This window comes from Corythoichthys intestinalis, chromosome 17 (assembly GCF_030265065.1).
Source record: "Corythoichthys intestinalis isolate RoL2023-P3 chromosome 17, ASM3026506v1, whole genome shotgun sequence".
Lineage (NCBI taxonomy): Eukaryota > Metazoa > Chordata > Actinopteri > Syngnathiformes > Syngnathidae > Corythoichthys > Corythoichthys intestinalis.
In genome coordinates this window covers 12,082,491-12,107,929 of record NC_080411.1, presented here as the reverse complement: position 1 = coordinate 12,107,929, position 25,439 = coordinate 12,082,491, and the positions used below count along the sequence as shown (strand labels likewise).

The window sequence follows — 25,439 nt, the reverse complement described above, 5'->3', positions numbered from 1 at the left end:
ATCAATTGCAAATGCTGTAAAACAGCGATTTTTCATTTTTCAAGAAAAAGATCAAACAAATTGCACAGTGCACAACACAGCAGAAAATTGGAAATAAACTAATATTACGTGAAAATGAAAACATTTAAATCTGCATGGGGTTTAGAAGAAATAATGAAATCTATTTTTAAAAGTAGAAAAGACAAAATGACAAACAAAATACACAAATATTGGGAAAAAATGCAAAAATATGGAAAATTATGTATTTTTAAAAATGAAAATCCCAAAATACTTTTTCACATCCCATCATTTTTGGATAATAAACTGCTCTTCTTTTCCCCCCGTGGCTTATTTCTGAAATTTTACAGGCGAATGAGCAGTATTTTTTTGGGGAGTAAATATCCCATAATAAAATAAGGGCAGCTGGGGCAAATAGAGTATATAAACAAACACAGTTTTCTTGAAAATATTGGTGGGTTAGGCTTATAGTCAGATGTGCCTTACACATGAAAATTTAGTCATTGATAAAATTTGTAAACATTACAAAACACAAGACAACAAAGGGAATTATGGGGGAAAATACTAACTATTTTAGGACAAATGCAGGACCAGTAAATTAAAAATATTTTATCAAAAAAACAGACAAAATAATTGATCTGAAGATAGAAGAAAAATAAAAACATTAGTAATGTTCCTAGTCCTGTCATTTTATCTTTTTGTCCATTAAGACATAACAGTCTTAGCGTATTTCAAACTAATATTATATTTTTTAGACTATGTGGGCCACCTAAAATCATTTTCCCCCCAAAATTGACAGTGCGCCTTATGTATTAATGGTGTTTGTGCTTAATGTTTTTTTAACCTATTTTGTTGAGGCTTAACTGTATTTTAGTGTTTCAGGCACACATTTATTATTCATCAAACACATAAATAAATTTTTAAAAAATGAATTCATAACTAAAACAATCCTTACTTGTTAGAATATACAAAACAAATTACAAATGCAGTACACTGACGCACTAATAAACCTTATAATCAGGTGCAACTTATACGTGAAAATACATTCGCTCATTGATACTGTGCCTTATAGTCCGGAAAATACGGTAGATAAAAAAAAAAAAAATCTCCTGTAAAACAATAATAAACAATTCAAAATACTTGAGGGAAAATAAAAAATTGCATTTATAAGTTTGGACAGGCTCAGTGTAACAAATTACTCCCTGTATGCTCTAGTTTGTATAATATCAAAACTCAATAGAGATCCTGCTTACACATATTGTCATTTTTTGTTTTATTGTCGTCACTAGGGACATACGTGCAGAAGGAGTGTGATCGTGATCACCAGCAAGGAGTGTGCGCTCCCTGCGAGCACGGACTTACGTACACAGAACATTCCAATGGCATGGACCGATGTCTGCACTGCACGCACTGTCGAAAAGGTAAAAACACTGTGAATATAAACTACACAATATAGTATTGGATAAAAAATATTAGGGTTGTCCCAACCACATATTTTTGCACCCGAGTTCGAATCCAATTCGGCAGAGTTTGAGGATCTGCCAATACAGAGTACCGATCAGTAGGGGTGTAACGGTACACAAAAATCTCGGTTCGGTACGTACCTCGGTTTTGAGGTCACGGTTCGGTTCATTTTCGGTAATAAAACAAAATGCAAAATATAAATGTGCTAGTTGTTTATTACACACCTTTGTGCTTTCAACAATAGGAACATTAGCCTATAGACCCTACTCACCGACGTCACAGAATGACGTGTCGCTGTATCCGGCCGCCATATTGTCCGTCTCTGTTTAGCCCTATTCTCAATGGTTTCAATTAGTCGTTCAGTTTATAGAGCAATTCATGGAAGCCCCAGTGCTTTCAGACGCTGTAAACTCATTTGATCCGTTGCATAAAAGGCATTATGTGGAAAAGCTTCAGGATATCCATTCGCCAGATCCATATTTGATGCCTAAATCGATATTTTTCGACCCGCTGTCTTCGCCCTCTCTGCCTGACTTCTGCTACCCTGATATCTACAACTATCTTTTCCACAGAAACTCGGCCTATTCTCACGAAACTTTGAAAAACATTAAGAGCAGCACTCTAAGCAACATTACCCCGTGTGATTTCTAAAATGGCGACAATCAAAAAAATAAAAAAGTTGACTGCGATGGCCGACGCTTCAAGGATAGGTGGATATTGGACAATTTCTTCAACAAAACACGCAACAACTGTGTCTGCCTCATTTGCAAAGAGACAGTCGATGTTTTCAAAGAGGTCGATGTGACGCGATAATAACAAGACACGCTGACATGTACGACAACATTACAGGGAAGATACGCAGCAAGAAATTATAGCAACTGGAAGCTAGTTTAATTTCACAGCAGCAGTATTTCGCAAGAGCCTGAGTGTCGAAAAAGAACGCCACAAAGACGAGACTGTTGAAATTATGAATTTAAAAAAATAATAAAGCAAATGTGACACACAGAAGGGCTTGGTAACATTTGTTTAAATATATTGTTCTATGTAAATCAGCCAAGGTAGCCCCCCGCATTTTTACCACACCAAATCTGGCCCCTTTTGCAAAAGGTTTGGACATACCTGTTTAACTGATGATCCGTAGACGAGGCCAGCTTCTTTCACTTGGTACCAGCTAAACATTATTCAAAATGTAATATGGTGGAAGAAATAAGCATCTTGAATTTGAAACTGTAAGTTGTCGGCGATTAGCCTCGCAATGATCTTAATTGTGGTTGTCAGCCCAAAACCCTCTAAATATATATTAAATGCATCTTACCAGATATAAAATGACTACTACATAATCCGTGGTAATCGCTTGGAGCCCAGTTTTCTCGTCGAATTGCAGCAGTCCATCTCGCTCTCCTCTCCGGGTCTCTCGGAATACGGTAGAACTTCAAGTCTCTCCGTCTATCTTCTCTGTTATTGCAACCAACCGCCACACACGCCTTCACCATTTTGATTATTAATGTTAACGAGCAGAAAAACACGCCATAATAGGGGGAATTTACGTAGCGGTAATGCGTCAAAACGACGAGTAGACGGACAATATGGCGCGGAGGCGTGGTTGTGACGTCATGTGAGTAGGGTCTATACAAAGCCAGAATTCTGCTCAAAAAGTAGTGGGTATTTAAAGACAATCCAACAACAATTTGCCTTTCAGACCCCGCGTATTGGTCAGCTTTCTATCTGAAAGAAAGAAGAAAAAAGAAGTCCTGTGCTAAAGAGAAAAGCAATCCCAGTGACAAAGATTTTAACATGTTTTTTACAAATGAAATGCCTCAATGAATCATTTTTTTTTTTTCTTATAAACGGTTTTCAAAAATTTTATTGGTGGATTTTCTCAAAATAAAGCGCCACACCGAAATTAATAAATTTAATTGTGTAACCAGGATCTGTGTATTATTCTTATTATTTAATTACAGGTGTTTTAGCTCATTTCAATTTATTTAAATGGGCTATTATTTATTTCATTATGTGTTTGTATTTTACAAAGGTGATGTAGTATTTATTTATATTGTAAATTTTATGTTGGATAACTCTAGTTCCTATGTGAATATTAGTTCCTACTTGTTTTGTTGTGGTAGGAGGGTTTTGTATTGAACACGGGGCCGTGTTGGTTATTATTATAGCAGAGAAGACAGCAATAAATCAACAAAGACAAGTCAACTGTGCCCCGATCTACCACTCAAGAGATCTGATGGACTCAAAAAGTGGGTTACGATTGCATATTTGTTTGAAAATCGACCGGATCCACGGTATTTTTACACGAGTGACTTCCGGTCTGCCCGATCCTAGCTACCGGTAGTACCGGTACTTTCTTCAGCAGGCGGACACGTCTGGCAGTGCAGGATTTGAGTCCCTGGCGGCGCATTGTGTTACTGATAGAAGCCTTTGTTACTGTGGTCCCAGCTCTCTGTAGGTCATTGACTAGGTCCCCCCGTGTGGTTCTGGGATTTTTGCTCACCGTTCTTGTTATCATTTTGACGCCACGGGGTGAGATCTTGCATTGAGCCCCAGATCGAGGGAGATTATCAGTGGTCTTGTTTGTCTTCCATTTTCTAATAATTGCTCCCACAGTTGATTTCTTTACACCAAGCGTTTTACCTATTGCAGAATCAGTCTTCCCAGCCTGGTGCAGGTCTACAATTTTGTCTCCGGTGTCCTTCGACAGCTCTTTGGTCTTGGCCATAGTGGAGTTTGGAGTGTGACTGACTGAGTTTGTGGACAGGTGTCTTTTATACCGATAATGAGTTAAAACAGGTGCCATTAATACAGGGAACGAGAAGGAGCCTCGTTAGAAGAAGTTAGACCTCTATGACAGCCAGAAATCTTGCTTGTTTGCAGGTAACCAAATACTTATTTTCCATTCTAATTTGAAAATAAATTCTTTAAAAATCAAGCAATGTGATTTTCTGCTCCCCCCCCCCCCACCCCCCCAATTATGTCTCTCATGGTTGAGGTTTGCCCATGTTGACAATTACAGGCCTCTCTGATCTTTTCAAGTCGGAGAACTTGCACAATTGGTGGTTGACTAAATACTTATTTGCCCCACTGTATGCACTGTGGCATTGTTATATTACTACTACATCACTACTCTGCCAGTCACCTATTCATTACTTATTCACTTTATTCCCATTCTGTGTACACTGCAACGTGTGTTGTTATATTAGCTTTTGTTTAATGTGGTGCACGGCGAAGTTTTAAATTTCGTTGTATTCTGTACAAAGACAATAAAGTCTATTCTAGTCGTCACAAAAATTAGACTGACTCCAAAAATAATGGAACAAAAAAGCTTGCATATTCTTTCGCCATTTAGTCATGAGTCAATCTTGTTTTTACCAAGCTGTATCATTAGGGAAAGTGGATCCGTGTTTTTTTTTTTTTGTGCCTTGTGAGTAGCTGCAGTGACAATGCAGAGTGATGAAGTTACTCGGCAAGAAAGGGCGTGTCTTTTGTGGTTTTGTTGCCGTCGTTCAATGAGAGCGCGTCCCAGGAGGGGGGCTTACCTGACCAGGTCCGGGCGTGGTTTCTTTGTGTGCCTCTTGAAAAGGAGAGTCGTGTTACGCTAGCTCGCTCTTAGGGGATAATCGTTCCTTTTTGTCCGTGACTAAGAATGTCTCCACACCCAAATGATCTTGCGTCCTCTTTTCACCTACATGGGAAAACATCTTTGAAGGAGGACAAAGCGTGCAATTGTATTTAGAGGTTTAACTGAAGGAAGAATTTTTTTTACAGTGAGCAAAAATAATGACGTTTGTTGCGATACTGCTGAAACAAAATGAAGGGTGGGACTTTAACGTGTTAGGTATAATTAATTAATTACATAAGGAACACGTTTAAAAAGTTTTGAATTTTTAATTCAAACTACCTTCGTCACTGTTTGTACAGTTCCTGGTCAAGCGATGCTGCCGGACAGCTAAAGATGGCGGCAAGTTCATTTAAAAAACAAAAAAACAGACACTAAACAAGTTTATTACTCTTCAGTTGAGGTCAACTGCAATATTAACACACATAACAAGCAAAATTGCACTTTCATTTCAATTAAAATATTTCATTTTCCCCACGCACGCGCTAGCTTAACGCTAATTTCCAATGGTATACGGCATTGAAGCGCTAAGTAAAATTAGCATCGATTCATTGACAAGAAATATAACAACATTCACAAGTGTATGCTCGTTTTAAAAGTTAAATCAACCATCAATAACTCGGAAAAAAGACAGCAAGAGAGCATTCATTCACAAGTGTAACAATTCAGGCGATTCTCTGTGCTGGCTCTTAATGGCCATAGTGCGCATTCACTCAAGTCGTTTATTTTTATAAATTAACTGCAGTGATAACGATGTTTCTACCTCCTAAAAATACCCCAAATTGTCAGCCATAGTTATTTTTGTGCGTGTGTTCTTGCATTGTTTAACAATTTATTCATCATAGTTTTTGTTTTGTTTTTTAACCACCATACATTAGTGGAATGAAAATGATCCTGCAGTGACACTTTTTTATTTTGAAATTTGAATATTTTCTGTTTATTTTCTAATTTCCATATGAAATCTGATTAAATGCGATTGTTTATCAATTCGTTCACGAATATCTTAAGTTGTTTGAAAATATATTTTTAGGTTAATAGAATTGTGCGATGAAAATGTGATAAATCAAGATTAATTTATTAAATTGTCGATAATTAATTTGTGCAATCAAGTCTCAAAACTTTTGCATTTAGTTGTATTGATTTGGGTGGATACACTGCCCTCTAGCGTGCCTCATTTCACATGGCTGAATCCAGCTGCTTTCTGTTAAGACCAACATAAGCTAAGTTTTTGTTTGAGCTAATGTTTTTTTTTAAATACATTTCTATTTTAGTTTATAGGTATATTTAATTGTTTTTGTGGGCATATGTGTTTGAACCATTTGTTAAAAGCATGGTAAAAAAAAACGTTAGCGTTTTATAGCATTTAAGCTAGCGGACTTTTGCTATGTAAGGTAGCCAATTGTTTTTTGTTGTTGTTGTTGTACATAGATTCTCATTTATTTATTTATTTATTTTTATACCGTTTGAGGCTCAGCTCAGGTATTTTCATTTTTTAGGTTCCTTATCCGATTACTTCGATTCATCGATTCATCGACTACTAAAATAATCGATAGCTGCAGCCCTATTTTGAACACTGCAAAAACTCTAAATCCTATCAGCGTAATGACACTTTTTGGTAAGAAATATGATTTTTTTTTTTTTTTTTTTTAATAAGATCTGAGATGCAATTGTTGGCTGTTTTCAACAATGTACATCGAAAATAAAGACATTGTCTGAAAATGGTTCAATCTTAGGTGAAATGTCTTGATTTCTCATGTATATTTTAGGGCTGTCAAAATTATCGCGTTAACGGGCGGTAATTTTTTTAATTAATCACGTTAAAATCTTTGACGCAATTAACGCACATGCCCCGCTCAAACTGATTAAAATGACAGCACTTTGTCAGTCACTTGTTACTTGTGTTTTTTGGTGTTTTGTCACCCTCTACTGGTGCTTGGGTGCGACTGATTTTATGGGTTTAAGCACCATGAGCATTGTGTAATTATTAACATCAACAATGGCGAGCTACTAGTTTATTTTTTTGATTGAAAATTTTATTAAAATGAAAAATTTAAGAGGGGTTTTAATATAAAATTTCTATAACTTGCACTAACATTTATCTTTTAAGAACTTTTAAGAATAAGTCTTTCTATCCATGGATCGCTTTAACAGAATGTTAATCTTAATGCCATCTTGTTGATTTATTGTTATAATAAACAAATACAGTACTTATGTGCAGTATGTTGAATGTATATATCTGTCTTGTCTTATCTTTCCATTCCAACAATAATTTACAGAAAAATATGGCATATTTTATAGATGGTTTGAATTGCGGTTAATTACGATTAATTAATTTTTAAGCTGTGATTAACTTGATTAAAAATTGTAATCGCTTGACAGCCAGAGTATATTTATAATTGCTCTTCACCTAAAAAATGTTTTATCCGATTACTGGATTAATCAATAGAATTTTCAGTCGAATACTGGATTACTAAAATATTCAATAGCTGCAGCCCTAATATGGTGTACTTTAAACCTCCATGTGTTCTCTTGAATTTTGAACAACCGTGTTTTCGGGTCGCAGATGAGATGGAGACTGCGTCCTGCACCACCACGTCAGACACCCGGTGTCAATGCCGACCCGGAACCTTCTGCTTGCCAGATCAAGCCTGCGAGGTTTGCAAGCGCTGCGCCACGTGAGTCGCAAAATCTAATAAATCGACCGATTTCAGCAGAGCTATTCATTTAATTGATTGGTTGATTAATCGTCTGTTCAGGTGTAAAGCGGGTGAGGAGGAAGTAAAAAAATGCACGCATTTTTCTAACACGGTATGCCGAAAGCGCGACCCCTCTCCCACCCAGTCGCCACCTGTCCGAATTCTGCCCACCCCCGCCTCGCCGGCAGATATCGGTAACGCTGCCTCACGTTTTCTTCACTCATCTTTATTGTATTACGATACAGTATTAGGCCCAAAGAAAGAAAGAAAAAATATAACTACGAAATTAAAATCATACTATTAGTACGAGATTAAAATCGTATTATTGCATACGGCTAATGTAGCTGAATTAGTTGCTGGGTACTTTGCATAGTAAAAAAATAAACAATATTAGGAATATCTCATGAGGCTGTGTTTTAGAATCTGTTTCACAATCTTTTAGCTTGTTTACATCGAATTATAATCAATAGAAGGATTTATACTACATCGTAGTAGCGCCCAAATAAACTAAGCTAATGCTAGCTACGTAGTTTCACGTGACTAGCATAATAGAGAATTGGAACAATATTATACATCTCGTGAGCCTATATTTTAGAATCTGTTTCATAAATAAGTAAATCCTTTATCCTTTGGCTCATCTACATCAAACTGTAATCATTAGAATAATTTAAAGTAATACTTCGTTGTAGCTCCCGGCTAAAGTAAGCTAACTTACATAGTTTTACGTACATAGCGTAATAGTGAATTGTAACAATATTGTGCATCTTTTGAGTCCATAGTTAAAGAATCTGTTTCATAAGTAGGAAATACTTTATCTTTGGGCTCATCTACATCAAATTGTGATCATTAGAAGAATTTATATTAATACTTTGTTGTAGCTCCCAGCTAAATCAAGTTAACGTGCATAGTTTTACGTACATAACGTAATAGTGAATTGGAATCATCTACATCAAATATTAATCAGAAGGATTTATACTAATCTTAAATATTTTTAACGTAATAGTGAATTGGAACAATGTTGTGAGTCGTATGAGTTTGTAGTTAAAGACGAATATTTCATAAATAGGTAAATCATTTATCTTATTGCTCATCGACATCGAATTTTAATTAATAGAAGGATTTATACTAAAACTTCATCGTAGCTTCCAGCTAAGAAAGCTAATTTACGTAAAGTACGAGCAGCTAATTAGGCTAAATTAGCCGTAAATAAGTATACAACTTTATTCTCGTACGAATACTTGTAATACGACTTTAATCTCATTCTCATAATACCACTTTTTTTCCTCATGCTAATGGTATGACTTTAATCTTTCTTTGGCCCTAATACGCCATCGTATTTTCTTTTGCTAACTGGCCATATTTGTATTGCAGTGGTTCCGGTTGTGATCTGCTTCTGCCTCCTCGCCGTCGTAATCGCCGGGCTCGCCGTGTGGTGGTTCGTCATCAAGCGCTGCTCCTTCACCGGAACGTGTGAGTAGGCGTCGCGGCCTGTCTGGATTGTGTGGAGCCGGCACTTCAATAATGTATGTCTGCTTTTTGACAGGCGCAAAGAGTCACTGTGACACCGGAGAAATCATCAAAATTCCAATAGTAAGTCTTGGAACAAATTGAGCCAAAAGTGCTTTCTGTATTTGCTTATACTTTAAGTATTAACTTATTCGCTGCCATTGACACCAATAGACATTCAATCCATTTTGACTGAGAGGGCTGGCAGTTATCAGTGAATGAATTAGGGCTACAAGCAACAAAATAATCCCGAAGTATCAATATATTGCAAAATATAAATGAATAAATAAAATAAAATTAGTACTACTTGTGCAACATAGTGGGGGTTGAACTCAAGCTTCTTGTACGGGCCCATATTCAATGATACGGTGGTACCTCTACATACGAATTTAATTTGTTCCAGGACCTGGTTTGTAAATCGAAATGGTCGTTTGTGGAGCAGGATTTTCCTGTAAGAATAAATTGTAATTTGATGAATTCATTCCACAGCCCCAAAAACCTACGATAAATCCTTAACAAATACTTCAGGTACATCTAGAAATAGCAACTACACATTGCAAAACAAATTAAGTATTAATACAAATTGGAAGAATATTAATAATGAAACAAATCTTGTTCTACTATGGCAGTTGTGTTTTGCATGCTGTTTCTGAACGCACCGTGTGACTGACGCGAGAGTGAAAGAGGTGCGGAAGAGTTGGAAGTTTTACTTTCTCTTTTCATGTTCTGTTGTTGTTAGCGTCGGCTACGGCAGATAGCAGCTGTGTTGTGTTGCACAAGTTCTGAAACTCATTACACACAACTGAAGTAGTTCAAGCCTTTTATTGCTTTGATATTGATGATTTTGGCAAAAAAGTCAAGAAAAAAACAAAAAATCCCTATCTCAAAAATTAGCATATCATGAAAAGGTACTCTAAAGAAGCTACTAACCTAATCATCTGAATCAACGAATTAACTCAAAACCCATGCGCAAGATTTCTGAGGCTTTTAAAAACTCCCAGCCTGGTTCATTACTCAAAACCGCAATAATGGGCAAGACTGCCGACCTGACTGCTGTCCAGAAGGCCATAATTGACACCCTCAAGCAAGAGGCTAAGACACAGAAAGAAATTTCTGAGTGAATAGGCTGTTCCCAGAGTGCTGTATCAAGGCACCTCTGTGGGAAGGAAGAAGTGTGGCAGGAAACGCTGCACAACCAGAAGAGGTGACTGCACCCTAAAAAAGATTGTGGAGAAGGGCCGATTCCAGACCTTGGGGAACCTGCAGAAACGATGGACTGAGTCTGGAGTAGAAACATCCAGAGCCACCGTGCACAGGCATGTGCTGGAAATGGGCTACAGGTGCCGCATTCCCCAGGTCAAGCCACTTTTGAACCTGAAACAGCGGCAGAAGCGCCTGACCTGGGCTACAGAGAAGCAGCACTGGACTGTTGCTCAGTGGTCCAAAGTACTTTTTCAGATGAAAGCAAATTTTTCATGTCATTCGGAAATCAAGCTGCCAGAGTTTGGAGGAAGACTGGGGAGAAGGATATGCCAAAATGCCTGAAGTCCAGTGTCAAGTACCCACAGTCTGATGTGATGGTCTGGGGTCCCATGTCAGCTGCTGGTGTTGGTCTACTGTGTTTTATCAAGGGCAGGGTCAATGCAGCTAGCTATCAGGAGATTTTGGAGCACTTCATGCTTCCATCTGCGGAAAACTTTATGGAGATGAAGATTTCATTTTTCAGCACAACCTGGCACCTGCTCACAGTGCCAAAACCACTGGTAAATGGTTTACTGACCATGGCATTACTGTGCTCAATTGGCCTGCCAACTCTCCTGACCCAAACTCCATAGAGAATATGTGGGATATTGTGAAGAGGAAGTTAAGAGACACCAGACCCAACACTGCGGATGAGCTTAAGGCCGCTATCGAAGCATCCTGGGCCTCCATAACACTTCAGCAGTGCCACAGGCTGTTTGTCTGCATGCTATGCCGCATTGAAGCAGTCATTTCTGCAAAAGGATTCCCAACCAAGTAATGAGTGCATAGCTAATATAATTAAATGAAGGTTGACTTTTTTTTATTTAAAAAAACACTTTTTGTTTTGGTTGGATGAAATATGCGTTTTTTATAAGTTTTTGAGATAGGGATTTTTGTTTTTTCTTGACTTTTTGCCAAAATCATCAATATTAAAACAATAAAAGGCTTGAACTACTTCAGTTGTGTGTAATGACTCTAAAATATATGAAAGTCTAATGTTTATCAGTACATTACAGAAAATAATGAACTTTATCACAATACACACATTTTTTTAGAAGGACTAGTATATACACAATGTGTTATATTATTATGTTTACTTTGCAGAACAAAGAAAATGTCAGCAACAGAAAAAAGGCAAAAATACAACCAAGATAGCTCAATTTATCACATTGGGATGACCAATTTTATTTATTTACAACAAATATATGAAACGATTTGTGAAAAAACTTCTTCTGTACTAAAAACTTAAACTTTTGTATGCCTATAATTTTGGGTAAACTTTGTTCAAATCTTTAATACATTCCTGAGGTTCCAGATCGGGACTCTGCATCGGCAGATTCTCAAAATCAGGTGACTTGGAGTCTCTAGTATTTAAGTACATGAATACATATTAATTAGCTTTATCCACATGCATAACACAAAGTGAATACAAAGAAATACATAGGTTTTATGTGTAATTACATTACATACTATATGAGTTGGGTGCTGCATGTTAGGGAAGGGGTGAGATTTGCGAAACCCTGGTGTAAGGTATCAAAACAGCTGTTCCTTACTGTCAGCTTTACATGGGGGTAGCTAAGTGAAAGGGTACCTGAAGGGCAAAGCTAGTTAGGAAACAACCGTTGAAAAATATTTAAAGTCACTCTTGGTAAATGATTTTCTCTAATGTCTCCCCAAAAATTACATCTTTTTACAGAATATTTTTTTAAATTCTCAAAAATTGGAAAAAAATAATAATTAAATCTTGTGTCGTCCACGAAAATACACAATTTTTAATGTCGCAAATTTCCACAAAAATACTTTGATCACACAAATAGGACTTACTTTTTTAACTTTGTTTTTTCGTTGAGTATTTCAGTATATGTTGCTGTGTTCATATTTAGGTGTATGGTTGGTTTTGTATTACCTCAACGTTCAGAGACTGTCAGATTATTGTTTTCATTATTATTATATACATGTCATTCTGTTTAAGATGTGACAAGTAAATATTGTTGCACAGATACCAATAAAGTAGTAAGCAGAAAAACGAGCTCTTTCCTCATCCTTCTGCTGTGAATTGAATTGAGTTTATTACTAGAAGTCCAGTCCATTTGAACCATTCCAGTTCAAATTAATTGGACGTCTAGGGCGGTCAGTGCCAACCAATGAGTTAAATTTTAGGGCATTCCAGGTCATTGCTGTCGATTTTCAGTAACTTTCTGTTGATTTGGAGCATTTCTGGGTCACTTCCTGTTGATTTCGGGGCATTTCTGGGTCACTTCCTGTTGATTTCGGGTTACTGAACAGGAACAAACCGAGAATGAATAGGCAGTGACTCAAACCAACAGGAAGTGACTTGTAAATGGCCTAAGATAAAGAGAAAGTTACCTATAAATGCCCCGAAAATTGGAAAGACTTGCTGCAAATGTTCTGGGTTCGAATGAACAACCCTCCAAGTTTAAATGGATTGGGCGTCTAGCGCCGTCAATGGCAGCCATTGAGTTAAAAGAGACACTATTCTCGTGGGAGATATTGGTAGCAACTTGTTGATTCTTTTTTTTTTTTTTTTTTTTTTTTTTTTTTTTTTTTTTTTTTAAAGCCGTGACACCTTTTTAAAAAGATATATCGATTCTTGCCCGGAGCTGATCAATAACTTTTTGGGATACAAATACTGGTGCACGATCATTATTTGTCCGATAATTAGCGGTGCGATAATAGGAATTATGACGTCATCCCGATAAATCCAATAACATTATTAATAGGACCGATAATATGTACTGTGCTGGCTTTACAGTTTACACACTAGTATGGGAAATCAGTTGACCATTTGCGGGGCATTGCTCCCACCTGCTGGTCAGAATAATTCGCTGCAGCTATTTTTTTGTTGCAGTAGTTTGGTTCATTCACTTACACATTGCGGTGTCTAGCAGTAGCATTTACAATCGTGAATGCTTTCTGTTAGTTTACGCCTCGGAGAGTATTTTATGTTTACTACAACATATGGATGTGCAATATATGTTTACTTCTGTGGTGAAGGGTCATATGTACAGAACTTCATAAGTTGTTGTGTAATAGAAGCCAGCCAATGCTTTAGTAGCTCAAGCTAGTGTGCTATGCTATACATATAATAGTTGTGTACTGTATATAAGTGTATTGTGCAGTTTGTTGTATATTGAGTATTGAATATGTGTATTTTTCTGTTGTACTTTCACAATATTAAGACGAGTGTCTTCCCATAAAAGCAAGAAAAGACCAAGCCTTGTGGTTTATGGAAGTGCATTCATTCTTAGCTGGCTGTCGGGCAGTGCAGAAGTGAAACGCACTGTTTTCTTCATGTCATTATGAAAAATCTGGTGAGATCAAAGGCAAATCTGTTGAATCCACCACTAGTTGTTTTTTGTTTTTTTTTTAACCTCCAGGTATTCAAAAACTCAGGTTATACATTAAAAAAAAATATATATTTATTATCAGTTATCGATATTGGTATCGGCTTTGAGGAGAAGGAAGTTATCGATATCTGTATCAGTTTCAAAAAATGGATATCGTGCACCCCTAGATGCAAGGTATCACGATATGTCAACATTTCGATATTTGGCCTCACCCCTACGAAACATTATATAGAGCCAAAAAAATTGTATCGATTAAACAATTTAAGTCAACACGTAGTGAATTATTCCTATATTTTCCTTTCTCTGCAGGATGAGAGCGCCCCCGCGGCAGAGGAGTGTCAGAACAGCCGTAACGCCAGCCTGGAGGGCGACGACTCCCGGCCGGAGTCGCGTCCCCTGCTGCAGGAGACGCAAGCGGGCGTGACCCAAAACAAGGCGTCGCCGACGCCAGAGGACGAAGACCGCGGACTCGGCGACAGCTTGCCCAACACCACCAGTTCGTCGCAGACCAGCCTTTCGGCGCTGCCCACCGCCGCCTCGTCCGGGAACAGCCCCCAGCAGAGCCCTGCGACCTGCAGAATAAGCGTCGGTGCTATAGTGCGTGTCAATTGGAAAAAGATTTTTTTTCCCCGTGTTTTGTTTTTTAAACATCACGCCTTCTCTTCTCTCCTTAGGAGGATCCTCTGCAGCACCGCCTGCTGCCACTACACGGTAAGAAAATGAGGCTTCCTTGAAGGGGGTTTATAGAGAAGTCTTTAACCCGTGCCCTCAGGTTGGGAGAGAACAAAATAGAAGAGAGAGGGCTGCTAATTTAAGACTTAACCCAGCACAACAGGTCAAGTTAGTTCAAAAGTTGTGTAAGGCTGCGTTAGTGTCTTTTAAACAAAAAAGGCATTCATGAAAAAAATTGAATTTTTTTAAAGTTCCTTCAAACATTTTTTTGCATAATTAGTTAGCTTTTTCAAAGATATAGCAGTTTATTCTTGTGAAATTGCCACTTGTTTAAGCATATTTACTGTTTTTGCAGTCTTTTAACTCACTGGCTGCCAAAGACGGCACTCCATTCCGTTTTGACTGGGAGGAGGCAAATTGTTCATTACAGGGCGCTCATTGAAGTCATTGGCTGCCATTGATGGTGCTATACGTCCAATCCATTTTGACTGGGAGGGGCAAATGAAATCAGTTTTTTGTGTTTTGCACTGTTGCGTTTTTGTCCACTGGATTTTTTATTTTATTTTATTTTATTTTACCTTTTATCGCTAACGTTCATTTGCCCCTCTCGGTCCAAAAGAATTGGATGTCTAGCACCGTCAAGGGTGCTGAAGCGTGAGAATTCGCAGCCAGCTTCCCGATTTAAATTAATTAAACATCTAGCACCATCAAGTGCATGCAATGAGTTAAGTACTAATGGGGGGGTGTTACTTAGGGGCATAATTACCGTATTTTTCACACTATAAGTCGCACCTGAGTATGAGTCGCACCAGCCATAAAATGCCCAACGAAGAGGAAAAAAACATAAGTTGCACCGGAGTATAAGTCGCATTTTTGGGGGAAATTTACTTGATAAAGTCCAACACATAGAACACATAAGTCATCTTGAAAGTCAATTTAATATAAAAACAACATGCTGAATAAGTGTACAGTATGATTTTACATGATGCATGAACAGCGAAATGCGAATATACTGTCCTCACCAGGACGCTACGGCTCGGTCCTGGTTATACAGCGAGCTAAACTCCCAAATGACGATGCTGGACGTCCGTATAATTTGCGGAATCAATTTCGTCCTCGACACCAAACAGGTTCGCATCAACGTAAATAAATGATAATTAGGTGCCATTGCAGCAATGACACAAACGGTTAGCATGCGTTCGCTAGCATTAACACATCGTTCAAACAACCACACAACTGGCTCTAAGTGTCCGATTGCGGGTGAAAAACACACAACAACAACAGGAAAGATGATACACACAGGCGTTGCCTCTGTAGAGATATTTTACAAGCATTAACAATGAACGTAGGTCCGCAGCCGTGTCTGTGTCTCGCTCGCTCGCTCTCTCTCGCTACATTGCGTTGCTGTCTGTCTTCTTCTGGCGTGTGAGCGCTCTTCTTCGCGTAAGCAAGTGCGAGTGCGCCCCGACGTGGGCGTGAAAGCGCCACAAACTAAAAGCATGCATTTCAATATAAAAAAGTCGATAATACAGTTGAACACACATTGCCAAAGGCAGAACGCGAACGTGGCCATACAGTAGCTATTAAGTTATTCAGATAACTATAGCATAAAGAACATGCTAACAAGTTTACCAAACCATCAGTGTCACTCCAAAACACCAAAATAACATGTGAAATGATATCATAATGTGTTAATAATTTCACACATAAGTCGCTCCTGAGTATAAGTCGCACCCGCAGCCAAGGATGAAAAAAACTGCTATTTATAGTCCGAAAAATACGGTAGTGTGTATTTCTGGTTGTTTGGTATTTTTTCTCTTTATAAAAAAAAAAAAAAAAAAAAAAACATGAAAAATCTCAGAAAATTTAAAGGGAAAAAAACTTTTAAAAACATGGAAAAATCCCCAAAAAAAGAAAAAAAATTAAAAGGGAAAGAAAATTAGCCAAACTGAAAATCAAGGGGAAAAATGGGGGGGGGGGGGGGGGGGGGGGGATGATTGCAATCCTGAAAAACACCCAAAAATGTATCACAAAAAAAATAGTTTTACTTATTATAGGGCACTCATTATCTTTCATCGACAGCACTACACGTCCAATCCATTTTGACTGGGAGGGGCAAATAAAATTAGTTTCTTGTGTTTTGCAGTGTTGCGTTTTTTTCCACGGGATTTTTTATTTTAATTTTTTTTACCTTTTTATCGCGAACGTTCATTTGCCCCTCCCTGTCAAAAAGAATTGGATGTCCAGTGCCGTCAAGGGTGCTGAAGCATTCACAGCCAGCTTCCCGGTTTAAATTAATTAAACATCTAGCACCATCAAGTGCATGCAATGAGCTAAGTACTAATGGGGGGGAGGGTGTTACTTAGGGGCATAATTAGTGTGTATTTCTGGTTGTTTTGGTATGTTTTCTCTTTTTTAAAATTGATTTATAATGATGACTAAAAAAAAACAACAACAAAAAAACCATGAAAAATCTCATGATTTAAAAGAAAAAAACTTTTAAAAACATGGAAGATGCCAAAAAATAAGAAAAAAATAACTCAAAGGCAAAGAAAATCAAACTGAAAATCAAGGAGAAAAATGGGGAGGGTCCTGAAAAACACCCAAAAATCCATGTATCATGAAAAACATAGTTTTACTTATTATAGGGCACTCATTATCTGCCATTAGCCACGTTTACATGCTGACTTTTATTCATACCAATTCAAATCCTTCCGAATGGAAATTTCACATCAGCTGTTTACATGTCACTTCATCTATTACGATCCAGCGTTTACATGTGACTGCCTTTATTCCGAAAGGACGTTTGACAACTGCTGTCTGACATGCGCAGATTAATCAAAACAAAGCGTCACGTTGCAAAACATGGAGATCGATCGTCAGATCAGCTGCTGTTTTAACTTTTCGAGTGGAAACAAAACTTCAGAATGATACGCCGTTCATTTAAAAAGTTGTGTGGGTGCGCTGTGCGTGTGCTTGGAAGCCATGTTGCAAGTGACGTTACTTACGTCACCGAGTGACGTCACCACGTCAGTACGGAGCATGCGCAGAAAGAACGCAACCAGACACCATTCCGCTTCCCTGTTTACATGATATAATTTTACTTCTAATCGGTTTGGGAAAAGGAATATTCCACCCCTGTGAATCGGAATGAAATTCCATTCGGTTTGGGCCTGTTCATTCCGAATGAGGTGTTTATATGGAACACATTTATTCGGTTTGAACAAATATTCCGATTGTAATTGGAATATTTGGCTCCATGTAAACGTGGCAATTGACAGCACTACACGGCCAATCCATTTTGACTGGATTAGACGTCTAGCGCCATCAGTGGCACTAAAACCAGAGCATTCACAGCCAGTCTTTTGTGCACATTCATATTAGGGCATTTACAGGTTACTTCCTGTTGATTTTGAGTCACTTCCTATTCATTTTGGGGCATTCTTGATCCCCTTCTTTTTTCAGTAACCCAAAATCAACAGGAAGTGACCCATAAATGCCCCAAAAGGAAAAGGAAGTGACCGAAAATCAACAAGAAATGACGTGAAATGCACTAAAATGAACTCATTTTCTGGCATCGGTTTCCACTGACAGCCGTAGACAGCCTAACCCGTTCCCTCCCATTTCAAACAGATTGGACATCTAAAAGTGGTTAAGTCCTTCCAATTCACAGCAGAAAGATGAAAATAGTTTTTTTCCCCCTCTGTTTATTAGTTGTTTTGTCGAACATTCTAGATATCTTATCATGAGCTTAACCTCTCCGAAATGGTGCCATTCGTTTGTGCTGTAAAAAGTGTTGCTTGTGCTTCTATTGTTTTATAGATACTGCGATATTAATTTCGAGTGATGACGTCACTCACAGCTTTGTGGGAGAAGTGGGAGGGATGGCAGGGAATGAACAAATGTTCATTTGCTGCCACCCTCCCAGTTCAAATGGATTGGACGTCTACTAGTGATGTACTCGTTCCAATTCACAGCAGAAGCTTGTATTTCTGTTTATTAGTTGTTTGTAGAATATCCTAGAATTATTTCCTGACTAGTGTATCGATAATCGTTGTATCGCCATATCGTCAGATCATCGTTATTGTGAGCTTTGTATCGCATATCGTATCATATCATGAGGTGCCAAGAGGTTCACACTCCTACTCATGACAGTGTTATGTCAAAATTATGATTGTCTAATGACAGTCTTAGGGCGCCACTGTCAAATAAAGTGTTACCAAATACTATAACTAGCAATTAATGAAACAACTGGAACAGTTACTGAATAAATACTTGGCACAGAACATGAATTTTGATTGTTATTTACATCTGTAGCGCTGCAATGCATGCTAGGAGGCATGTTGGACAACAACAGTGTTGACAGCAGGTGGCAGCAGAGGTTGACTGTCTGCCTCAAGGGAGCGGTGATGGCCAAATGAAGCTTCTTGTAAGCCTGTCACAATATGCAATAATTCCATTTATCGCACGATAATTAAAAATGAAGGCGGTAATTTTTCCGCTGCAATTTATCGTGCACGCGTGCGGCAGACGTGCTGTTAAAAGTTCCGATTCCTCGTTATCAACTACGCAAAATGCATCTTCGTTCCAGGTCCGGCAAAAAATAGAGCCGGAGCCACACCGTTCCCATTATATCCTATTGTTCAACCGATACCGGCCGCGTCAGTGCTCCAGACCATCTCTGGCATGCCGGAGCCCGCCGAATGGTTTAGGTGATTTTCTATTTTTGCTGGGGACGCATCCGTCAAAATGGGCAGATCCAGGCCTGGAGTCAACAGCCCAGTGTCTTATTAACGGTTTAAACACACTAGCAAACATGGATGAAGAACGTTTCATCTTGGAGGTGGAAAGTCACAAAGTGATTTATGATGCAACAGATAATCATATAACTGTTGCGTGCAATTGATTGTTACAGACTTGGCTGCTACGAACAACCTCGCTTTGACAACGGACAGCTGAATGGACATGATGAACATTGAGTGGCAAATTAAGAGCGTTGTGCTTCAAACTCTTCCTGTTTATTAAAGTCGATTGTCATATGCTGGTGTTGGGCAGTAATGAGTAGACGTGACTTCTGTGGCGATTGCTAACTTTTTTAATGCGTGCACACAGTAGATATCATGAAATAGCAAACTAGATGTGCCACGTCCCATGCCATTGGCTACGTGAGCCAAGAGTGATTACGGGACACGTAGTCCATATACTACATCGATGAATTATAAACCGCCATGACTGAATGGAAGTTAAGCAGGCCAAATCAATCCATACAGGTGACCATAGATAATGCTGCTAATATTGTTAATTCAGTACGTGACACATATGGATTCGGACCACAAATAGGATGTTTTGCTCATGTAGTAAACCTAGCTGCTAAGAGAGCTGTAGCAATTAGCAAACAGTGTGCTCCGCCTCACTTTACGAACAGAGATTGTTCTCAGCACGTTTATACAAAATTTCTTCAGATCAGTAAGAAGTAAGCACATAAATATTATGTTTATATGATGGCAATTTAATTTTTGCACGTTTGCAAATAAAAAAGAAAACTGAACAAAAAAATACAATTTTTTTTTTTTTTTCAGAGCATTAAATGTATTTAATCGAATCAAAAATTGTGTCCCCCGTATCGAAAATCGTACCGAACCGTGACTTAACTGTATATTTGCATCCCTATGGAACACCATAGCAGAAGCTACGAGGGGAAAAATATTCATTTACCTAAATGCTTAAGTTATTAAGTGCAATCTTATTTTTTTTCTTGAAAAACACATTTTATTTATTCTGTGTTTCTGTGCGGAATTAATATTGTTGTCTTTTACTTAAGAGGCATGGTCTATTGTTTTTAGTTGTGATTTCTTAAACAGTATTTTTTAATTTAAAAGTAAACATTTATCGCGTTTAAATGGGTGTACTTGATCTATTAATTAGGGGTATCAAACGATTAACATTTTTAATCGAGTTAATTACGCCTTAAAAATTAATTAATCGTAATTAATCGCAATTAATCGCAATTCAAACCATCTGAAAAATATGCCATATTTTTCTGTAAATTATTGTTGGAATGGAAAGATAAGACGCAAGATGGATATATACATTCAACATACGGCTTATAAGTACTGTATTTCTTTATTATAACAATAAATCAACAAGATGGCATTACCATTATTAACATTCTGTTAAAGCGATCCCTGGATAGAAAGACTTGTAGTTCTTAAATGATAAATGTTAGTACAAGTTATAGAAATTTTATATTAAAACCCCTCTTCATGTTTTCGTTTTAATAAAATTTGTAAAATTTTCAATCAAAAAATAAACTAGTAGCCCGCCATTGTTGATGTCAGTAATTACTTACACAATGCTCATGGGTGCTGAAGCCTATAAAATCAGTCGCACCCAAGCGCCAGCAGAGGGCGCCAAAACTCCGAAAAACACAACAAGTACACATTTGACTGTGCTGTCATTTTAATCTGTTTGAGCGTCAAATATTTTAATGTGATTCATTTAAAAAATTAATTACCGCCCGTTAACGCGATAATTTTGACAGCCCTACTATTAATATATACTGTATTCTCACTGTGTTATTGTAAATTGGATTTTTTTTTTTTTTTTTAAATGGGCATATCACAATAATTTATGACATAAATTATCGCACACTAAAATTTGTTATCGCGACAGGCCTATCTTCTTGAAGCAATGAAGCTTTGCAGACAATTGGTTCAAAGCTTCATGGTGGTTCGTTATGTCTTATGACAGTCGTATGATGCCACTGTCAAATAAAGTGTTACCCATTAATATCTTTTGGTGTAATTATCCCAAAATACAGTGAGGACAGCTGCGGCTTATTGTCCAGTGGGGCTTATTAATGGACGAATGCCATTTTTGTGCCAAATTTGGTGGGTGGCGGCTTATAGTCAGGTGCGCCTCATAGTGCGAAAATTACGGTAAATATCTTAAAAACGATAGCAGCACGAACAATTGACATCATTTTTATATAAATTTGTGTCTGATCGGGGGCCAACTTCAGGGAGGTATAAGCTCATTGTTATCGTGAACCTAGCATCGCAAATCGTATCCTATCGTTAGCTACCCAAAGGTTTCCCACTCCTATTCATAACAATTCTGTGTCTGCCGTAGAGTCCGAGAAGTCGCTGAAGAAAAGCTTCGACCTGTTCGACAAGTATCTGGATGTGCGGATCCACAACAAGTTCTTCCGGCTGATCGGCGTGAGCGACAACCACATCCGGCTGGCGGAGAGCGGCGCGGCCGGCGACAAAGTCTACGAGCTGCTCAAAAACTGGATGCAGCGGCAGGGCCTGAAGGCCGACATCAATCACCTGCTGCAAGCGCTGCTTGAACTGGACCAGCGCCGCTCGGCCGAGATCATCGCCTCCGAGGCGCTCAAACGAGGCTACTACAAGCACGAGCGCGCCGCCTGATGGACGACTTCGTCCAACTTACCTCCTCGTATCGAGAGCCAGTAGTTTTTTCTTTCCAAGACACGTAAGCGACGATTTTTGTCTTTTTTTTATTTTAACAAAAACGGTTAAGTCGAGCTGCTCGAAGGAAACGGAAGAATGGACTCTGCGCGTATTTGGCGCCACCCGCTGGCGAGCACATACACTGGTCGGGCGCAAGCGACGTCGCCACTGGGACGATGTCGTCACGCTAGCTGTTTGTTCGTCAAGAAGAATTTTTGTTGTTGTTGTCGTCGTCGTGCTATTTGTTAAATTTGAGGGCGGTGATAGAAAGTCTTTGACACCCTCTGCTGGCAAGTAGTCGCTACTTTAATTGATTTTTGTGTCATGCAAGTCCGTTCTAAAATGACTTAAGAATTGAAGGCTATTCTATCATTATTGTGAATGTTTTCACCCCAGAAAAAATTCTTTACTTACAATTTTTACGTGAAAAATGATGGATTTTCGACAAAAGGCGTGACTACGGTTAGGATTTTTTTAAAAAAGATTTTATTCTCAAATACCGTTTTTTCGGTGTCCAAGTCACTCCAGCAAAAAAATGCGCAATGAAAACTATTGAGGGGGGGGGGGGAACATGCAACTTATAGTCCGAAAAATACGGTAAGTTTTTGTATGACACGCAAACATTTTTTTATCTTGTCGGAAAATTGACTTTTTCTATAACATAGAAATGTTATAAATTTCTTATTTTTCTTAAGAAATTAGGGTTAGTCTTTAAAGATGATAACTTTTTCACAGAAAACAAGTGTTCTAATAAAATTTGGGGGGGCGGGAATTATTCATGTACTTGAGCTGAAAGACTTTCATCCCAAAATTGCGATTTGTAGATAACAATTTGAATCTGGTAAAGTGGCAACTTCTACTGAAAAGCATGCAATATATTTTCATCAATTGAAAAAAACACAATTATTGTACTATTAATTTAGGTGCTTTTAATTCTTTTTTTTTCCAACAAGAACAAATTGGAAAACCTCAATCCTAAAATAAACGATTCAGATTTTTTTTTTTTTTTTTTTTTTAAACACTAACATGAAGTCTGTCCACAAATAAATTTGTGTGCAAACAATTGACTAAAATTTACGACTTTGGGCGGCGACGTCAGTTTCTGCTCTCATGCTACCTTTTTATTTATTTTCCTATTTATTTTCTAACCTAGCGTCGGAACACTATTGTTACATTTCAATCCTGAGGTTGGCATAAAGAGCTTGTTTCTTTTTAATTGTAGTTATAAATGTGGATGACTATGAAAGGCCAGTGAAGAAAAAGAAGAAGAAAAAAAAACGGTTGGCAGGGATTCTCACTTTTAAAGGTGAGAATTTTGATTTTATTCTTAGAATTCTGCTTAGAATTCTCATTTTAACAGTCGGAATTCAAATCTGACATTATTCTCAGGTTTCTCTAAAGTGGTAAATCTGACATCAAAATGAGAAATTATTCTCAGAATCCTGGGTTTATTTTCAGAAATCTCGCTTCTTTTTTGCATTTCTTTAAAGTGAGCAATCTGGGTTTGTTTTCAGGCTTCTGGGTTTATTCTCAAAATCCTGGGTTTATTCTCAGAATCCTGATTTTAAAGTGAGAAATTTGACTTTAAAGTCTGATTTCTGGGTTTGTCAGAATTCTAGGTTTATCTTCAGGACTCTGGGTTTATTCTCAGGATGCTCACTTTGAAGTCAGAATTCTCACTTTTTTTCCCCAAATTTCTTTCAAGTGAAAATTCTGACTTTTCTATTAGAAAGTCAAAAATTCTGAATTTAAAGTGGGAAATCTGGGTTTATTTTTGGACTTCCAGATTTATTCTCATAATCCTGGTTCTTTTCTCAGAATCCTGACTTTAAAATGAGAATTCTTGTGAAAAAATGCTAAAAGATTTTAAAGTCATATTTCTGACCTTTGTCAGAATTCTAGGTTTATATTCAGAACTCTGGGTTTATTCTCAGAAATCTGGGCTTATTCTCAGAAATCTGGGTTTAAAGTCAGAATCCTGATTTTATTATCAGGAAGTCAGAATTCACACGTTATCCATTTCTTTTAAGTGAGAATTCTGACTTTTTTTTGTCAGAATTTGGTCTTCATTCTCAGGATCCTGACTTTGTCCTAAGAAGTCTCACTTCGGAGTCAGAATTCTGACTTCCTGATAATAAAAATAAATGTTGATTATTTAAATTGTTTCTAATTCTCTTCTGAAAATAAACAAGTGTATTTTGTTTGTATTTAAATTTTTTTCGTAAATTATTCAAACTTTTATGTAAGAATTCAGACTTTATTCTTAGTAAATCAAAATTATGAGCTAGAATTCTCACTTAACAGAAATCTGTGAAAGTGAGAATTCTGAGAAAGTCGGAATTTTCACGTTAAAGTTACAATTAAAGTCAGACTTCTGACTTTATAATGAGAAAGTCGGAATTTGACTTTATTCTTAGATTCCTTTAAGTGAGGATTATGAGATTATGAGAATTCTGCGATCTTTAAGTGAGTATTATGAGATTCTCAGAATCCTAAATTTATTCTCAGAATTCTCACACCGAAGTCAGAATTCTGACATTTGTTAGAAAAATAAATACATTTGGATTATTTCAATTGCTTTCAATTTTGTTCTGAAATTTTTTTAAAAAATCATTTTATTTGTAGATTTTTTTTTTTTTTTTTTCGTAATATATAGGCGTCTTGTAGTATTCTGACTTGATGATTCTGACTTTTTTCACAGAAAGTTAAAAGAAAAAAGGGTAAAAAGCACAATTATTCTTGTCATAAGTCAGATTTTTAAAGTCAGATTCTGAATTTAAAGTGAGAATTCTGACCAACTGTTTTTCTTCACCGGCCTTAATCCTCTTCTATAGATAACTCAGGCTTGCGGATGCTGGCATAAATGCATAAATTTTCTCCAAATTGATAACAGGCAGAAATCACGGCCAATGAAAAAAATCACAGCGGTGACTTGGGCGGCAGGTACGGAACCTTTTTGTCCCGCTTAGCATTAATGAAGGAAACTTTTTTTTTTTTTTAATTAAATATATTGAAGCTCAATTTTTTCGGCCCGCTCATTTTTGTTTGTGATGTTGTTCATGTGCGTTTTTGTGTGTGCATGTGTCCTACTGTATTGTGATGCTCAGTGCTGGCGCTGCCATCCAGTGGTTGACAAGAGACAATTCATCCTGCATCAATTTCAAGGCTCGGTCACCTGACATTCTGTTTGTCAATAGTTGTATCACTTTATAGATTTGTAGGAGAGAGGTCCATCGACGTCCGCGTCCGGTCTAAGAAACACGTAGTTGAGATGTAATTTATGAAAAGGATGTTTTTAATGTACATTTGGAATATTTTGTACAGAGTCACTTTTTGGAGTATTTGAGTTGTTTTCAATTCTGTTCTGAAAATAAACAGTTGTATTTTGTTTGGA

The 25,439-nt window shown here is 37.5% G+C and overlaps 1 protein-coding gene across 1 annotated transcript in view; it reads left to right on the top strand.

Annotated features, from left to right (window-relative positions):
• tnfrsfa (tumor necrosis factor receptor superfamily, member a) overlaps positions 1-25,439 on the top strand; it is a 63,982-nt gene extending 38,543 nt beyond the window's left edge. The window contains exons 3-10 of the mRNA XM_057818430.1: positions 1,287-1,418; positions 7,650-7,761; positions 7,843-7,976; positions 9,154-9,252; positions 9,326-9,372; positions 14,208-14,495; positions 14,573-14,609; positions 21,702-25,439. Of these exons, the coding sequence (XP_057674413.1) occupies positions 1,287-1,418; positions 7,650-7,761; positions 7,843-7,976; positions 9,154-9,252; positions 9,326-9,372; positions 14,208-14,495; positions 14,573-14,609; positions 21,702-22,003 (1,151 nt within the window). The 3' untranslated portion in view covers positions 22,004-25,439. The remainder of the gene's footprint in view (positions 1-1,286; positions 1,419-7,649; positions 7,762-7,842; positions 7,977-9,153; positions 9,253-9,325; positions 9,373-14,207; positions 14,496-14,572; positions 14,610-21,701) is intronic.